The sequence below is a fragment of the Zootoca vivipara genome, chromosome 9 (genome assembly GCF_965207765.1).
Source record: "Zootoca vivipara chromosome 9, rZooViv2.hap1.1, whole genome shotgun sequence".
In the NCBI taxonomy this organism is placed as follows: domain Eukaryota; kingdom Metazoa; phylum Chordata; class Lepidosauria; order Squamata; family Lacertidae; genus Zootoca; species Zootoca vivipara.
This window is the reverse complement of record NC_142592.1, coordinates 53017295-53032570: the sequence shown is the minus strand read 5'-3', so window position 1 is coordinate 53032570 and position 15276 is coordinate 53017295. Positions and strand designations below refer to the sequence as shown.

At 40.6% G+C, this 15276-nt stretch overlaps 1 protein-coding gene across 5 annotated transcripts in view; it reads left to right on the top strand.

The window, feature by feature from the left end:
- Positions 1-6996, top strand: part of FGD4 (FYVE, RhoGEF and PH domain containing 4) — a 108759-nt gene extending 101763 nt beyond the window's left edge. For all 5 annotated transcript variants that reach the window (XM_088652261.1, XM_060279943.2, XM_060279950.2 and 2 more), the window contains 6 exons: positions 113-143; positions 420-515; positions 2328-2453; positions 4013-4153; positions 5253-5393; positions 6523-6996. In XM_088652261.1, the coding sequence (XP_088508387.1) occupies positions 113-143; positions 420-515; positions 2328-2453; positions 4013-4153; positions 5253-5393; positions 6523-6786 (799 nt within the window). In that variant the 3' untranslated portion in view covers positions 6787-6996. The remainder of the gene's footprint in view (positions 1-112; positions 144-419; positions 516-2327; positions 2454-4012; positions 4154-5252; positions 5394-6522) is intronic.
- The last annotated feature ends 8280 nt before the right edge of the window (positions 6997-15276 follow it).

Here is a 15276-nt window from a genome sequence, read left to right as displayed (position 1 = left end):
TAAGCAAGTCAAAGTAATAGGTGCCTTGAATAATCAGAAATTGATTTGACTCTAGCTAATTAATGTTTCCTGAACTTGCTTTTAACTGTTATGTCCCGACTGTTTCCTGTAGTTCTGAACAAGATAAAGAAGAATGGATAAAGGTAAGTGTGGTGTTTTATTAAAACTTATGCCACAATAAGTTTGCTAGTTGTTAGAAAGGATTTTGTATTTGCTGCAATAACCTAAGACTGCTACCGCTTTGGAATATGCCTTATTTTTGTGCTTCCTTTAAACTAAAACTTTTAATGCTTATTCCTTTTTAAAATTAACGGATATGCTAGCTGTAAATCAAGCATGCTGTGTGACCTCTTTTGTTTTGTCATTAAATTGATTAGATTTGAAGTTTTAGTAGTTCTGACCCATGCTGTTCATTCCAGGCTCTCCAGAATACTATAGATGCTTTTCAGCAAAGGAATGAAACATTTAGAACTGCTATTGCAAAAGAATATGAGGACACACCTATTGAAGTTTCTGTAAGTGGGCACCCATAACGTTTTGATAGGGTATGTCTGAAGCTGCTGACGTGAAAATTGCACCTGAAAATGCTGGGAATGGCTTTTGAAAGTGAGGCCTTGTACTTAGTCTTGTCCCAGTTATGTTTCCACTTTGAGGCTTGTGTACACACTATACCTTTAAAGCACATTCAAAGCACTTTCTTTCCCACAAAGAATTCTGGACATTGTAGTTTGCCCCTTACAGAGTTAATACCCTGTTTCTCATATTTTAAGACATACCCATAAAATAAGCCATAGCAGGATTTTTAAGCATTCAAGGAATATAAGCCATACCCCGAAAATAAGACATAGTGATAGGCGCAGCAGCAATGCTGGCTGCGGCAGGAGGAGGAGGAAAAAAATAAGACATCCCTTGAAAATAAGCCATAGTGTGTTTTTTTGAGGAAAAAATAAATATAAGACATGTCTTATAATATGAGAAACACGGTATTTCCAACAACCCTTAACAAACTACAGTGCCTAGAATTATTTGAGTTTAAAAATGTGTTAGAAATGCACTATAAACACATCATATGTACCCAGCCTTGGTTTCTTAGTATTAATTCACAAAACAAATTTGCATCCATATGAGCATGTCCTTTACCCTTGTTAGATGCACATATGAGAATATGGTTTATTACTGTTGCTGCTACTGCTTACCATTATTTAGTGTGCTATCAAGATGCGTGGTGCTTGGTTTTATGCAGAAGATACTGCATAAAACTCCATGGAGGCGCAGGTTGCATCCACAGCAAAGGTGGCATTTTTCCATCTCCGCCGCATCAAGCAGTTGGTCCCTTACCTCTCTCGCCCCGATCTGGCCACAGTAATCCATGCGACGATCACCTCCAGGCTTGACTATTGTAACTCGCTCTACGCAGGGTTGCCCTTAAAGCTGACCCAGAAACTCCAGCGGGTGCAGAATGCCGCGGCAAGGCTCCTCACGGGGTCATTGCCGCGGGATCACATTCATCCAGTGCTTTACCAGCTGCACTGGCTCCCGGTGGAGTACAGGATCAGGTTTAAGGTGCTGGTTTTGACCTTTAAAGCCCTATGCGACTTGGGACCCTCGTATCTACGGGACCGCCTCTCCTGGTATGCCCCGCGGAGGACCTTAAGGTCCACAAATAATAATATTCTGGAGATCCCGAGTCATAAGATGGCTAGATTGGCCTCTACTAGAGCCAGGGCCTTTTCAGTACTGGCCCCAACCTGGTGGAACACTCTTTCCCAGGAGACCAGGGCCCTGCGGGATTTGTCATCTTTCCGCAGGGCCTGCAAGACAGAGCTGTTCTGCCTGGCCTTTGGGTTAGACTCAGCCTGACCCCTGTGTTTTCCTCCCTCATGGCTTGGATTTATGGCCTACTTGAAATGAGGCTGCACTTTAAATTTTAATACTGTATTTTAATCTGTATTTTAATTAATTGTTTTTATGTTTTATTGTAATTCTGTTGGTGTCAGCCGCCCTGAGCCCGGTTTTTGACTGGGGAGGGCGGGGTATAAATAAAAATTTATTATTATTATTATTATTATTATTTTTATTTTTATTTTCACTCATATGACAAATCACCAAAGTTATTTGCATATATAATGTAATATAGTATAATCAATAAAATGCATTTATGAAATCCAGATCAAAGTGCAGAAAAAATACAGTGTCAATACTTTATGGAGTAAACATGTAGATTTCCAAACTGCTTGTGTTGTGCTGCTACTTTCCCAGTGAAAGAAAGTGATTTGTTTTCTTCACTGCTGCGAATGACTTCATAATTTCTCCACATCTCCCTTCAGACTGCTGAGCTAGGGAAGAGAGCACCAAGATGGATTCGGGACAATGAAGTGACCATGTGCATGAAATGCAAGGAATCCTTCAATGCCCTGACGAGGAGGAGGCATCATTGCCGAGCATGTGGGCATGTAAGCACAAAGCCATGTCTACTAGTTGGTTAAGCCAGTGTGGTGTAGTGGTTAAGAGTGGTAGACTCATAAGCTCCTCCACATGCAGCTGCTGGGTGACCTTGAGCTAGTCACACTTCTTTGAAGTCTCTCAGCCCCACCCACCTCACAGGGTGTTTGTTGTGGGGGAGGAGGGAAAAGGAGAATGTTAGCTGCTTTGAGACTCCTTCAGGTAGTGATAAAGCGGGATATCAAATCCAAACTCTTCTTCGTAACAGATGCTGGATCAGCCCAAAACCTGCTCATATCCGCCATCTGCTGGTGGCTTCTAAATGCTGCTTTGTTGCCGTTGAGCATGCTGTTGAGCAGTGGTCAAAATGTGGGGGGCGGCTTCACTGTATGAGCCAAACTGATTCCATTCATGGACAGCTTAGGAAATTTCCCATTAAATTGTTCTTTCAGCAGTTGGTGATTTTTAAGTCTTGTTTTCCTGCCTCGATGATGATGCAGCTAAGATGAAGACAGTTTTTGCTTTGCTTTTATCCTCTAAGCTCTCACTAATACCTGATTTTTCAACTGATAATCTTAAGACAACTAATTCAACTAACCTTAAATTTGCATTTGCCTTGAAGCTTTTGTCAGGGTTACTAGGGTTCCGTTACTAGTTGAGAGAATTTTATTTCCTTTGAGCTGTATGCAGCGAAGTCGTCCCATTTGTGCAAGGGCTTCCACTTGTGCAGTGGAACTTCTCCTTGCTCCCTCAGTTTGTTATAGGATTTGCCTCAACCCTATGGAGGAGGATTGGTGGTGGTGGTGGGGCATTGGGGGAGGACAGCTAATTGAAGTTTTGTTGCTCAAGCAGAAGCCCTTGTGTCAATGGGATGACTGTAGTGGATACAACCCGGCTTGGCCACACTTCCACTCTTCCTGTGCCTAGAAAGCTCGGGTCTGAGTGGTTTTCTGTTTGCTCCGGTTTTCTGTTTAGTGCTGAATCAGAGCCAGGCGTCAATCTGCAGAAAACCTGATTGATGTTTACTCCGATTCAGTGGTAAATATCAGATTTCCCTTGGAGGAAAGTGGCGGGACAAGCAGAAGTCTTGAATGAGCCCTTTGCTAGGTTGGGCCATTTGGGCCAGCCACCATCTCTTGGCCTCACCTACTTCACAGGGTTGTTGTGAGGATGAAATGGGGAGGAGAATCATGAACTCCTTGGAAGGAAAAGGTGGTATATAAATGTAATAAAAAATAAAAATAAAATGAGAATCTCAGGATTAATTCTATTGGGGAAGAGGAGGGAATCACATGCCTGTGAAGAAATTGGACAAATAGCATTGTAATCTCACAACCTAAGCCTGAATTTGTTGTTTGTGGGTCTTGGATTGCATTGATTTGGGTGGCAGAGCTAATTCAGGGAAGGTTCCTTCCTTGGAACAAGGAATGATTTGGATGACTTTCACTTTTGGAAATGTCAGGAGGCACGTGTTTGGCAAAATCTCACCATATAGAATGAATGGGGAAGAGGGAAAATAATATTCCAGAATACTGTAATTCATTCCCCTCCTCCTCTTACTCTTCTTAAGGTGGTTTGCTGGAAATGTTCTGATTACAAAGCTCATCTTGAGTATGATGGTGGTAAGCTGAACAAGGTTTGTAAGGACTGCTACCACATTATAACAGGATGCACAGATAGCGAAGAAAAGAAGAAGAAAGGAATCTTGGAGGTATGACATTTAAAGAGTTATTTCATTGTGTTGTGTGTAATATGGTCTTTGGCTTACCTTTCATTGGAAGATGATGCATTTTTCTTGGATGGTTTACGTGGTACTAATATAGAGAGCTTTTGGATTGGACCTGAGATTCATATCCTGTGTTTGTTTAGATACAGTCAAAAGTCATATTTTCACAGAACAGCCACCTTGATGTGGCTGCTTTGAGTTGTGTGTGCCACTGCTGTGCCACTGCTTTGTGTGGCAAGCCATTCATGAAAAAAGGCCAAGTCACATGTTTTTGCTTCTGTCACGTAATGGATCTCTTTGCTTCTGCAAAGCCTTTTATGCCAATAGTTTATGGCAGCATCCAGAAAACTGTGTGGATCAGCCACCAAGCAAGTTTTGTGTCTGTCTATCTGTCTCTCGATATATGTATACACAAACATACATACATTTTAAAAGTAGCCTGCATATGGAGACCATTTTGTTTGAAAACAGGCTTAGGTGGATGGGTTTGGCTCAAGTCATGATCCCTTGACCACACTTCCCACCCACCCCTTTTGAATATGACATATTTTATAGGGTTACTGGATTCTTACAGCTGGTGAAGTTTGGGCAGAGGGAGAAGTGGGAAGTGTGTCTGTACTCGAGTGAGATTTGCAGAGAGTGGGGGACTATTGACTAAAAAACAACCAAGGTTGGCAGATGATCTTGAGACTTCTGTTTCAGCAGAAGCTTCCAGTACTATTCTTTTCTCCCATTCAGCTGTTCTTTAAACTCACCATTTTGCCCTTTATGAGGCACCCAGTGTCAGAATAGCTAGTCCCCATCTTTATCAGGAACTTATAAGCATCAGTTCTGTGTCCTAACACTTGCTTCCATGCCATGTTGTTTTGATAAATAGCAAAATGGTGAATTCATTATAAGGATTGAGATTTATCTTGCCTGGTTCCTTCTAACTATTCGGCTCAACTGACATTTGCTGTAATTCAACTCTCAGTAAATGAATAACATCTTATGTTCTAACTATAATAATCTGAGGAACTGTGCTGTAGCTAGGCTAAGCTATTGGAAATCTCTGAAAGATAATATTTCTCTTCTGCCCTTACAGATTGAATCAGCAGAAGTATCCGGTAACAGTGTGATATGTAGTTTTCTCCAATACTTGGAAAAATCTAGGACTTGGCAGAAGGCTTGGTGTGTGATTCCTAAGCAGGAAGCCCTTGTATTATATATGTACGGTGCTCCACAGGTATGTAGGAAGAACATGTTGGACAAAAAAAATATCCTCGGATAGGGTGCATGAAAAGTGGGGTACAATTGCTCCCAGTAACAGCTTTGCAATTATCATATATGCACTCTGTCCCACTTCCTCTGTTTTTTAATCTGTCCCCCTCAGCAGACAAACAAGGTGTTTTTCACAGAAATTGTGAGGGGCAAGGGGTATCGCGAAGCCCCTCCCCTCCTGAGTTCCAGCCCAGCCCAGAGCACGACTGAGAGCAGGGAAAGCTCCAGCTCCAGTGGGGAAACAGGAAGTGGGGTCCAAGGCTCTGGCAGGGTAGAAGAGCCAGCGTCCCAGGTGGGACAGGAAGGAGGAAAGAGGGGGGGGCAGACCCATCCCCCCAACTCCGGAACTTCGCAGAAAGCGTCGGGGGAAGAGGATGGGTCTCCCCAAGTTGTTATGCTGGCGCAAGACGCGCCAAAAGCCATTCGGAGGTTCTGATGAAAGCTGAAGAGATGTGTCTCTGTAAATAGCTCCACCTTTAGCACTGTAAATAAGCAGCACCAATAAAAAGATAAAATGCAGAGCGGTGCAGAGTCGTTACTCTGAAGTAGTCCCATCCGACCACTGTGACAGAAATAAATTGTTGTGGAGACTATGGCAATATCCTGTTTCCCCAGTGCTCATTCTGTGATTAATTGTGGGGTGGAGGGGTAGGTAATAAGAGGATAAGGAGGCGACTCGTAGGATGAGGATTTCTCCACTTCTGCACCTTTCTTCTCCCACGGGTGCCTATGCCATCTTCATTTTTCTGTCTTGCTAAAGACCACCACGATAGAGCTTTCCTTTTCCTCCCAACACCTGTCTGCCCCTGCTGGTGCGAGACGTTTGTGCGAGGGGGGATGAAGTCTTGCACTCTGGTTATGTAATCGGTCGATCAAAATAAAAAAAATCCTTCCAGTAGCACTTTAGAGACCAACTAAGTGTCATTGGTATGGTATTGGTATGGTGCTACTGGAAGGAATTTTTTTATATATTTTGTTTAGACTACGGCAGACCAACACGGCTACCTACCTGTAATCGGTTGATCAATTGCTCTCCTCTCCTCCTTACCAAACCCAGAGCTTTTTAAAAAGGTTATTTATTTCTGTTTACTTAGGATGTAAAAGCGCTAGCTACCATCCCTTTGCTGGGCTACACAGTAGATGACACTCCAAGAAGCGCTGACCTTCCACACAGTTTCAAATTGACTCAGTCCAAGTCAGTGCACAGTTTTGCTGCGGACAATGAGGAACTAAAACAGAAGTGGTTGAAGGTCATCCATTTGGCCGTCAAAGGTGAAACACCGGATTGCCCAAATCATTTGCGGATGAGTTTAGAGGACCAGCATGAAAGCTCTGCAAAACTGGAAGCTGAAACTTGACATAGCAGGTGGTCTGTAATGTATTTCTCTCTCTCTCCACTCAAAACTTTGGTTGACACTAATTTTGAAATCAGCAAGAAAGAAGCCAGCCTTCCTGGCTCAACCACATTTCTTAGCACTTTATGTTGGAAAAGAAAAACAATGTTCATCTTTTTTTTTAGGGAACTTTTTCTTATATTTATGTTGTGTCAATAAAATTAATGTACCCTTCCACATTTCCTTTTTATTAAATGAATGTCTATCAAAGAGTGACCAATATTACTATACCACTCTTCTCAAGAAAATAGCATCATACGAAATGAATGCTATTGAGAAAGAAATATTGATGTCAGCACTGGTATATCTTGGCTGCATTCTAGGACTCGTAGCTGTGTCTTAAGATATACCTCTTTTGCCAAAATAGATGTGTAGTGGAATGTAAAGACAGTTTGGTTTATTGTATCTAAATTCTAGCACTATTTACACTGACTTGTACATATAGTCTATCAATTTGTGTTTGAGAAAAGAACAATACCCAGAGTATCTAAAATTTCTAAATTATCTATTAAAAACCCTCATTCTTTTTTCCATTTTAAAAATTATTAAACAAGTACAATATATAAGATTTGCAGGGTATGCTATTAGAGAGAAAAATGTAATATACTTAATTTTGATTTGACTTCATGATACTAGGTTCATGCTATTTGCCTATGATTTATAAAGCATGCATCCTCCTAAAAATTTAAGCAGAGGATTCTAAATTAAAAACAACTAGTTACTTGTTTATATCTGATGGCATTGATATTTTTATACATAAACGTAGAGCTTAAAAAGCAGTAGTAAATCAAATGGCATGTAATGGATGTGCAAGTTCTGGCTGTGTTTTGAAAACCATAATAATTCCTCTACTCAGTCCTGTGCCTGTTAACCTTTGGAAGGTGGTGCTACCTTTTTAAAATTACAGCAAGTGCTTCAGTAAATAACAGCCTGGTCTTAAATGATCACTTGTGATCATGTATTATGCCTTTATAGTTGGTCACTAACACTCGGACCTTAATATTATAATCAGTCAATCCAGACATCACATCAAATCGTGATTAAGAAATATTAAATATACATAGTTTAGGAGGATGTCTGAATTGACAAGCCATGATTTGAGACAGCAAAAAAACACCATTAAGCCATGCCTTGGGCAAACTGTAGTTGACAAATCATAGTTAAAAGTCAGAGGCAACTGCATTGAGACAGTAGTGCTGAGCAGACAATATGAAAGTTTCCCTAACCCATGGTTTACTGTACATGCTTTGTGCAAACTGTAGTTGACAAATCATAGCTAAAAGTCAGATGCAACCACATTGAGATGGCAGTGCTGAGCAGAAAATATGAAAGCCTGCAAGTTTCCCTAAACCATTGCTTCCTGTACATTTAGAAACTCAAATTGTGCTTTGTATTCTAAATTATGGTTGAAACAAAATATGATTTGGCATATTTGAATTTAGCAGTTATAACTCTCACTAACCGTGCACATGTTGCAACAGTTATTACCACTGTATTAGTCATACAACTGTATTGTATGACTCATACCCACTTATACAGTGGGTGGCAGAGCTGCCATTGCAATATGTGACTGCACCCACTGTTTGCATGGAATATTACACACTGTATAACATAATAGACATGAAATCTGATTTTGTAGGGGATATGGCTTTAAAAAACACAAACCTGAATACCTGGACCTTACTTAGTGGATAAAAGGATTCTTAGGGAATTATATATATTCATTACGTTTTGCAGTATTGAGCCAATAATGACAGTAACAGTTTTGTTGTAACTTGCTAATTTTATCTTGCACCTCCAGATTGGTCTGTGTTCAGTTACTTAAGTTCAAATCTACCTGTCATGGGGGAAGACACCAGTTTTTAATATTTCTCTGCTAAATAGCCACAATTTGAAGAGACTAAAGGCATAGTCAGGCAAGGGCTTAACCATGGGCAGGAGGAGGCAGGAAAATGCATACAAGACCTGCACCCACTTGTCCTTGGCTGCGATGGCTCTTCAGGCATTCATGCATTTAGCAGGAGAATGCTAAGTACATTCCATTGAAAGTGCTTTGAAATCTCTGTATGATAGGTGACCCCAACAAGACAGGCTTCTGATTGCAGGGAAACTGTCTTCAAGCCTTCATGTTAAAAATACGAAGGTCTGAAGAGGTGTTCTATATATCCCATTTTAAATACTACTTCCATGCTTTGCTCACTTTTGCTGAGTATTAAATATGCAAAGCACTCTTTCCAAAATACCTGTGGAATTGAAATATTAGTGCCCACCCAATGCCTTCCGAATGGGCTTGCTTCACTAATAACTAGATAATGGAGCTAACAGAATGCTCAAGGTGACAGTCAGTTTGCTGTATACTGCCAGTCTGGGCCAACAAACCAGATCCTATTCTAGACTCATTCAGTAATATTCTGGTGAATGAAAAGACCTGCACTGGTTGTGGTCTTCTTCCTAATGTTTCTATGCAGACGATTTCTGTCTGCATTTCTGCATGTAGTACAAAAGTAGACATGCCTTTGATGGAAAGAACCTTGTGGTTTTTAGAGAGAAAAGTAAAATTGGGAATCCAGAGGAAGCACTGGGCTCTTTATTAGAGCAATAGTAATCTTACTAGATTAGGGATGAGCTTTGATCCAATCGTATTCCTCTACCGTAGGCCTGATATTCCTTTTGCAGCTCCTGGGTTTTTTTTAGCTGATGTTGCTGCTGAAGTGTCTTTTAAAAATAGTTTTTTAAAAATGCTTAATGCAAAAGAAAGAAAAGGAATGATTTTCCAGTACTTTGCCTTGTCTTCATTGGAACTTTCCATATTGCTCCTGCTGGGAAATACTTCCCATCCGCGGAGATGTGCCAGATTCCTTTGCCAACTGATTGGGGAGATCTCTCCATTCATTCACCCTAATGCAGAACCTCTTGAGCAGCATCCACCTGCGATTAGGTAGGATTAGGTAGGATTTAATTTCAGGGACAGTTTTGAGTGGACTCTTCGCTTTTCGTAAATTCAGATCTTTCCTCTTCATTTTAGACTTTGAACAGGCTATTTCCTTTTCATCCTTGAGGGCAGGATTGTTGTTGTTATTACCACATAGTAAGTGCTGCTGGGTGTCATCTGGTATACAGAATGTCCATTGCTTCTTACCATAAAAATTGTGTTAATTACTCACAATCACGTTGCGCCAACAAGGAAAAAGAATGCATCAAGGCATAAGTTGCCCTATGTGGCTATTGCACACGTGTGTATGCACAACAAAACGTGCATTTTTTGTTTATCATGTGTGACACTCTACAATCAGGCTGTATCTTTATTCCCCAAACCCATTTGAAACATTTAATTGTAGGAAAGGTGTAATATGCAAAGCAGGCCTAAAGCAAGCATGTTGGGTACAAAATCTTCTAACTCATTGTATATTTCTGATGTGACTCTCGTCTCAGCGCAGAGTTAATCGTTGACTGTGAACCTTTTTGCGTACATGCAGTTATCCTAAATGTTTGGGTTTTTCTTAATGGAAAACCAACTATTACACTTCTACTACAATGACATTATGGGCAAATTTTCAGAAAGAGGCCTTATGTTCCTTCCCTGATGAATAGGAGGGGTGTCTATATGGTGGTTTTGGTTCTGGGAACCTTGTTTGAAAGCACACTTTTTGTACCAGGGCTAGTAACCATTTATAGTTGATCACATGTTATGCTATATGGGTTGGAAAGGAATGGAAATGGGTTGTAATTATCCCTATATTGTTTGGGATGAGGGGGCTGGAGGATGGAAAACAAGCACACAGGTAATTTCTGGTTTCCTTCATCTTTCCCCTCCCAGTTTGCAGACGTGTAGTGCAAACCTTTGGGGGGGGCATCAATAATAATAATAATAATAAATAGCCCCTATCTAGCACTTAGAGAGCACTTCCTATTAAATATCCTAAGCACACTTGCATAGAAGCAAAGTTCCATAGAAAGAAATGAGATTTACTTCAATGTTCAAGCACTGGGGTCCTTAAGACTCCTGCGTAAAGCACAGCTAATGACTACTTTGTAATAAAGATGAGGTAAATAAGATATATAGTCTGATTTCCTTACCCTATTCTGGCTCCCAAACCTTTTAAGGTACATTTTTTATCTCTGTAGGATTTCTAGGACAAAGAAGTGGCCCTTTTAATTTGTTTTCTCCTGAGGCCATCCCACATGTGGGTAACAGAAGTTCTGGCTTCATGGTTAACATTTTCAAGCTGTATCTCATTCTAAGCAGAACTTCTGTGTGTTGTTGGAAAATACTGGAATTTGTGTTTAGTCGTCTTAATTTTCATGTTGCATTGGCCTTTTAACTGTTACCCCATTTCCTTTTTTTATTTAACTGACTGTCTGACTGGTTCTGTATGGCGTTAGCATGCAGCAGGATGCAATAACGAAGGAGGGTGTGTGTGTGTGTGTGTGTTTATGTTTATGTACACACTTTGCAAGCCAATTTAAATAATTGCTTCAGTAGAGAGAGAGAGAGACAGCTTTTGTAACCGAATCTGCATGTCCTTGTGCTTTTACCAATTACTTCAGATGTTAGATGAAGGGAAACCATAATGATCTGTGGTTAATGACAATGAGCTGCTTAACAATGCTGAGGCAGGAAAACTTGCTGCAGGTACAAATGACAGAGACCAAGCATGCATTGCTGAAGCTGGATCCCTGTTTCCTAAGTATGCTTAGCAAGGACCTGGTCTCCTTCTGCACTGATCCATTGATGGGGTTTCATTCTCTTGCTTGACCACTTGAGCAGCACTTAGGGTGCCAGCAAATCACTCAGCTTAAAAATGTCTGCCAGTTCAAACCATGATGTTACCCTGGTGTTCGGTGGATCATCCTCATGGGGTCGGTGGTGACAAGAAACCCACTCACCCACTGCTGCATCAGAGAATAAATTCCAGGAACTGTGGTGCACGAAAGGACTGGCCACTTAGAATATCCACATTGCCGACATTAGGCCACCCCAAAACAATGCTTGTGTGTCAAACGTTGTTTTTAACTGAACATTTTCTGCATCAACTTTTTCCCTTCAACTTTGCCAATATAAGCAAGGTAAACTTACAGTGTAGAATACTATGTGCTAGTGTCTTTGCTGCCTTATTTAAACGTTCTTGCAATCTGATACAAGTTGATTTTTTTAAAAACAGTAATTTTGTAATTGCTCAGTTGAGAATGAATTTGAGACTTGTGAATTTATTGGTTTAACTTTTTTTTTGCTAGATTTGAATCTACAGCTGGCTGTAATTTGACATATTTGGGGTGTGTGGAATATTGGCCATAATCTTGCCAAAGTTAGTAAACGTAAGTCTCTTTGCTCTCAGTGGGACAGTGAAATTTGGTTGGGTCACTGAAAATGGCTTCAGTGATAGGAAAAACTATAGTAGTTTGATAAAGCATGGGTATACCAAATGTAATTATCAGTTGTACTTTGACTAAGCGTACTATTGTTTTTATTGTTGCTGGATGTAAATATACTTGAATAATGAAAGAAGTCTGTAGCGCTGTGCCATCTTGATACCTTTAGCTCTATTGACTTCTTAGTCTTTAACTCTAAAGCATTTATCCATCTTCAGTGGCATTTTGTATGTGCAGGTGCAAATCAATTGTAGTGGAGTGGCTTTTTCCCCTTTTTTTGCAGTCCATTTCCCCCGACTAACTCAAGGCTCATCATGCTAAGAGTGTCCCAGGGCAAGTAACTGGTGTATTGGTTCACAACCGTGAACTGCTTTCTTCCCGAAGGCATAAAAAAGGAACACTTTTTTCTATTGTATTTTCCAAATGGTTATAGATCAGTGCACTCGTAAATCTAGGGCTATGTATAAACATTCATGAAAAGAGGAGTTAGCAGTTGAGCTGAGTAGAAATGTTCTGCTGATTTCAGCAAATGCCAGATGTGCACAGTGCTGACTGGCTGGTGCCTGTGACGCCATCCTCTCCCCAAAAATATTTTGTTACATTTAAAAATGTAATTAAGAGAAGAACATGTCCAAAGGGGTGTGTACATGGAGCTGCCCTGTTGGTTAAACTGAGAGGGGAAGCTTGCACACAAAGCAGTTTTCTTGCCACAATGCAAACATAAGGTAGAAAGCAGCTCTCGTTGCATAAGTGGGGCTATCATGATTGTCAAATAAATCATTGCCTTAGCCAGGGTTTACAGTAGGAACTGCAGGTACCCGCAGGACAGTGGATCCTGTCATTTAATTTTAGGGTATGCTGTGGGCAATATGTTTGTACAAATATTTAGCATGCACTCGATTCTGTACATGAAAAGCAGCAGCATACATTTCTGCCACTTGTTTGTGCAGTGTGCAAAAGCAGGTCAGTGAGCCAGGATCAGTCAGAGCTCCTTGGAGCAAACATCCTCAAGAGTTCACGCTTTAGCACTTCACATATTCTTTCACACCTGAAAAGAGAAGTCTCTTCGGGCTGGGCCTTAGTGGTGTCATAAAATGATGTAACCACCCCTCTGCCACAATGCTAACGTGATGGATAATACCGGTAGGATTAAGGTTCTAGATGGTGTCTAATGTTTATGCCACTGAGGAGCACAAACAAAATCCATGGTGACAATTCTCTTGCTTTCATTCATGTAAGCCAGTGCTACTCAGTGGCGGTCCAGTTCATGAGCCATCGGCTGCTGGTCTGTGGTGACTCCACCACCTCCCAGGATGGGTGGGATGCTTCAGTTACCCAATATGGTACCAGCTCCTGGCACATCAGGTGGGATGGGGTTTGCCAGTCCACCCCATGAAATAGTTTGAGAAGCACTGATGTAAGCAAAATTAAATGGGAAAGGAGATGATCAGTTTAAGCACAAGTGTCATGTAAATTATATTTCCATCCCTAATAGGTTAGTTATCCCCTCTTCTCTGGATTTAAGCACCGTCTTTTAAGAAGAAATGTGTTTCTTTCTTTCTTGGTAGAATTTGGCTGGGCAAACTAGAATGTTCTCATCCATGCAAAATAGCTCTTGATGACAGTTCAGTCCATACTCAAAGCTATCTTCATCCAGTTTAACAAAAGGTAACCAATTTTATAGTATGCACATCTTATTTATGGGATGGCTTAGTTTCCACAATATTATACACTCAAAGTACATTGTAAACAATTTAAAATCTAATTGGGAGGTACCCACTGTGTAAATGCATTAAAGAGAAAAAATTAAATAATGTTCCAGTCTGGGAGCTAGTTATTTGGTATTTCCCGTTTTCTCAAAGTGAATGTAGATTTGATTTCCCCCAAGATTTTTCTACTGAAGTAGATGAGTTGTTTTATAAGAAAAAACTCCCCTCCCCCCGACATGTAATTCCAATATTACTCAGTCTGGAGCAACTCCTTGCAAATGCATAATAATATTTTTAATTTAAAAATTAAAGAAAAGGAATAGATCTCATGAGAGATCTAAATTCTTTTTCAAGGAAGAAGGGAAAACTATTCCCCTTTCTGTGGCAAATACAACATACCAGCCAGTATTCCACATAAAAATGCACAGAAGCTCACCTGCTCTTGGTCTCAAGAAGTTTAGAAGGTGGGAAATGTTACAAGCAGGCAGGGCATGGGGGAGAATCGGCGAAAAACAAAGCAACCAAGTACCCAACAGCCTTCAGAGTGTCACGCAGCTGAAATATATGGAATATGTCACGAATGATTCTTGTGTGGAAGCAGGGGTAAGTCTTAGTTGATAGTATCAGATGAACAAGCTGTAAAAATTGTAATTTCTCAAAGGGTATAATATAAGTCTTCTTCTTTTTTTTGCTCTACCATAAATAAAAAGCAAAAAGAACAAGCAACATTTAAGATTGTGAGAGTGGTTATCGTTAAAATGTACATGAATGTAAAATACTTGCAGATATGTGTATATATTTCTGTAACATATGTATATTTGGTCCATAAAGGTCAGAGCTGGAATACTGTAAAATTGCGCACTTTAATTCTTGTTGAAAACTTTAAAAATTTGTATCCTGTAAATTAAAAGCATCATTAAATCAGTAATTATTCTCTGTGATTTCAATTCTCTTGTGCATTTCTCTGTGTAGTCATTGTTGTTGTTTAGTTGTTCAGTCGCGTCCGAATCTTCGTGACCCCGTGGACCAGAGCACGCCAGGCACTCCTGTCTTTCACTGCCTCCCGCAGTTTGGTCAGACTCATGTTGGTAGCTTCGAGAACACTGTCCAACCATCTCGTCCTCTGTCGTCCCCTTCTCCTTGAGCCCTCCATCTTTCCCAACATCAGGGTCTTTTCTAGGGAGTCTTCTCTTCTCATGAGGTGGCCAAAGTAATGGAGCCTCAGCTTCACGATCTGTCCTTCCAGGGAGCACTCAGGGCTGATTTCCTTAAGAATGGATAGGTTTGATCTTCTTGCAGTCCATGGGACTCTCAAGAGTCTCCTCCAGCACCATAATTCAAAAGCATCAATTCTTCGGCGATCAGCCTTCTTTAT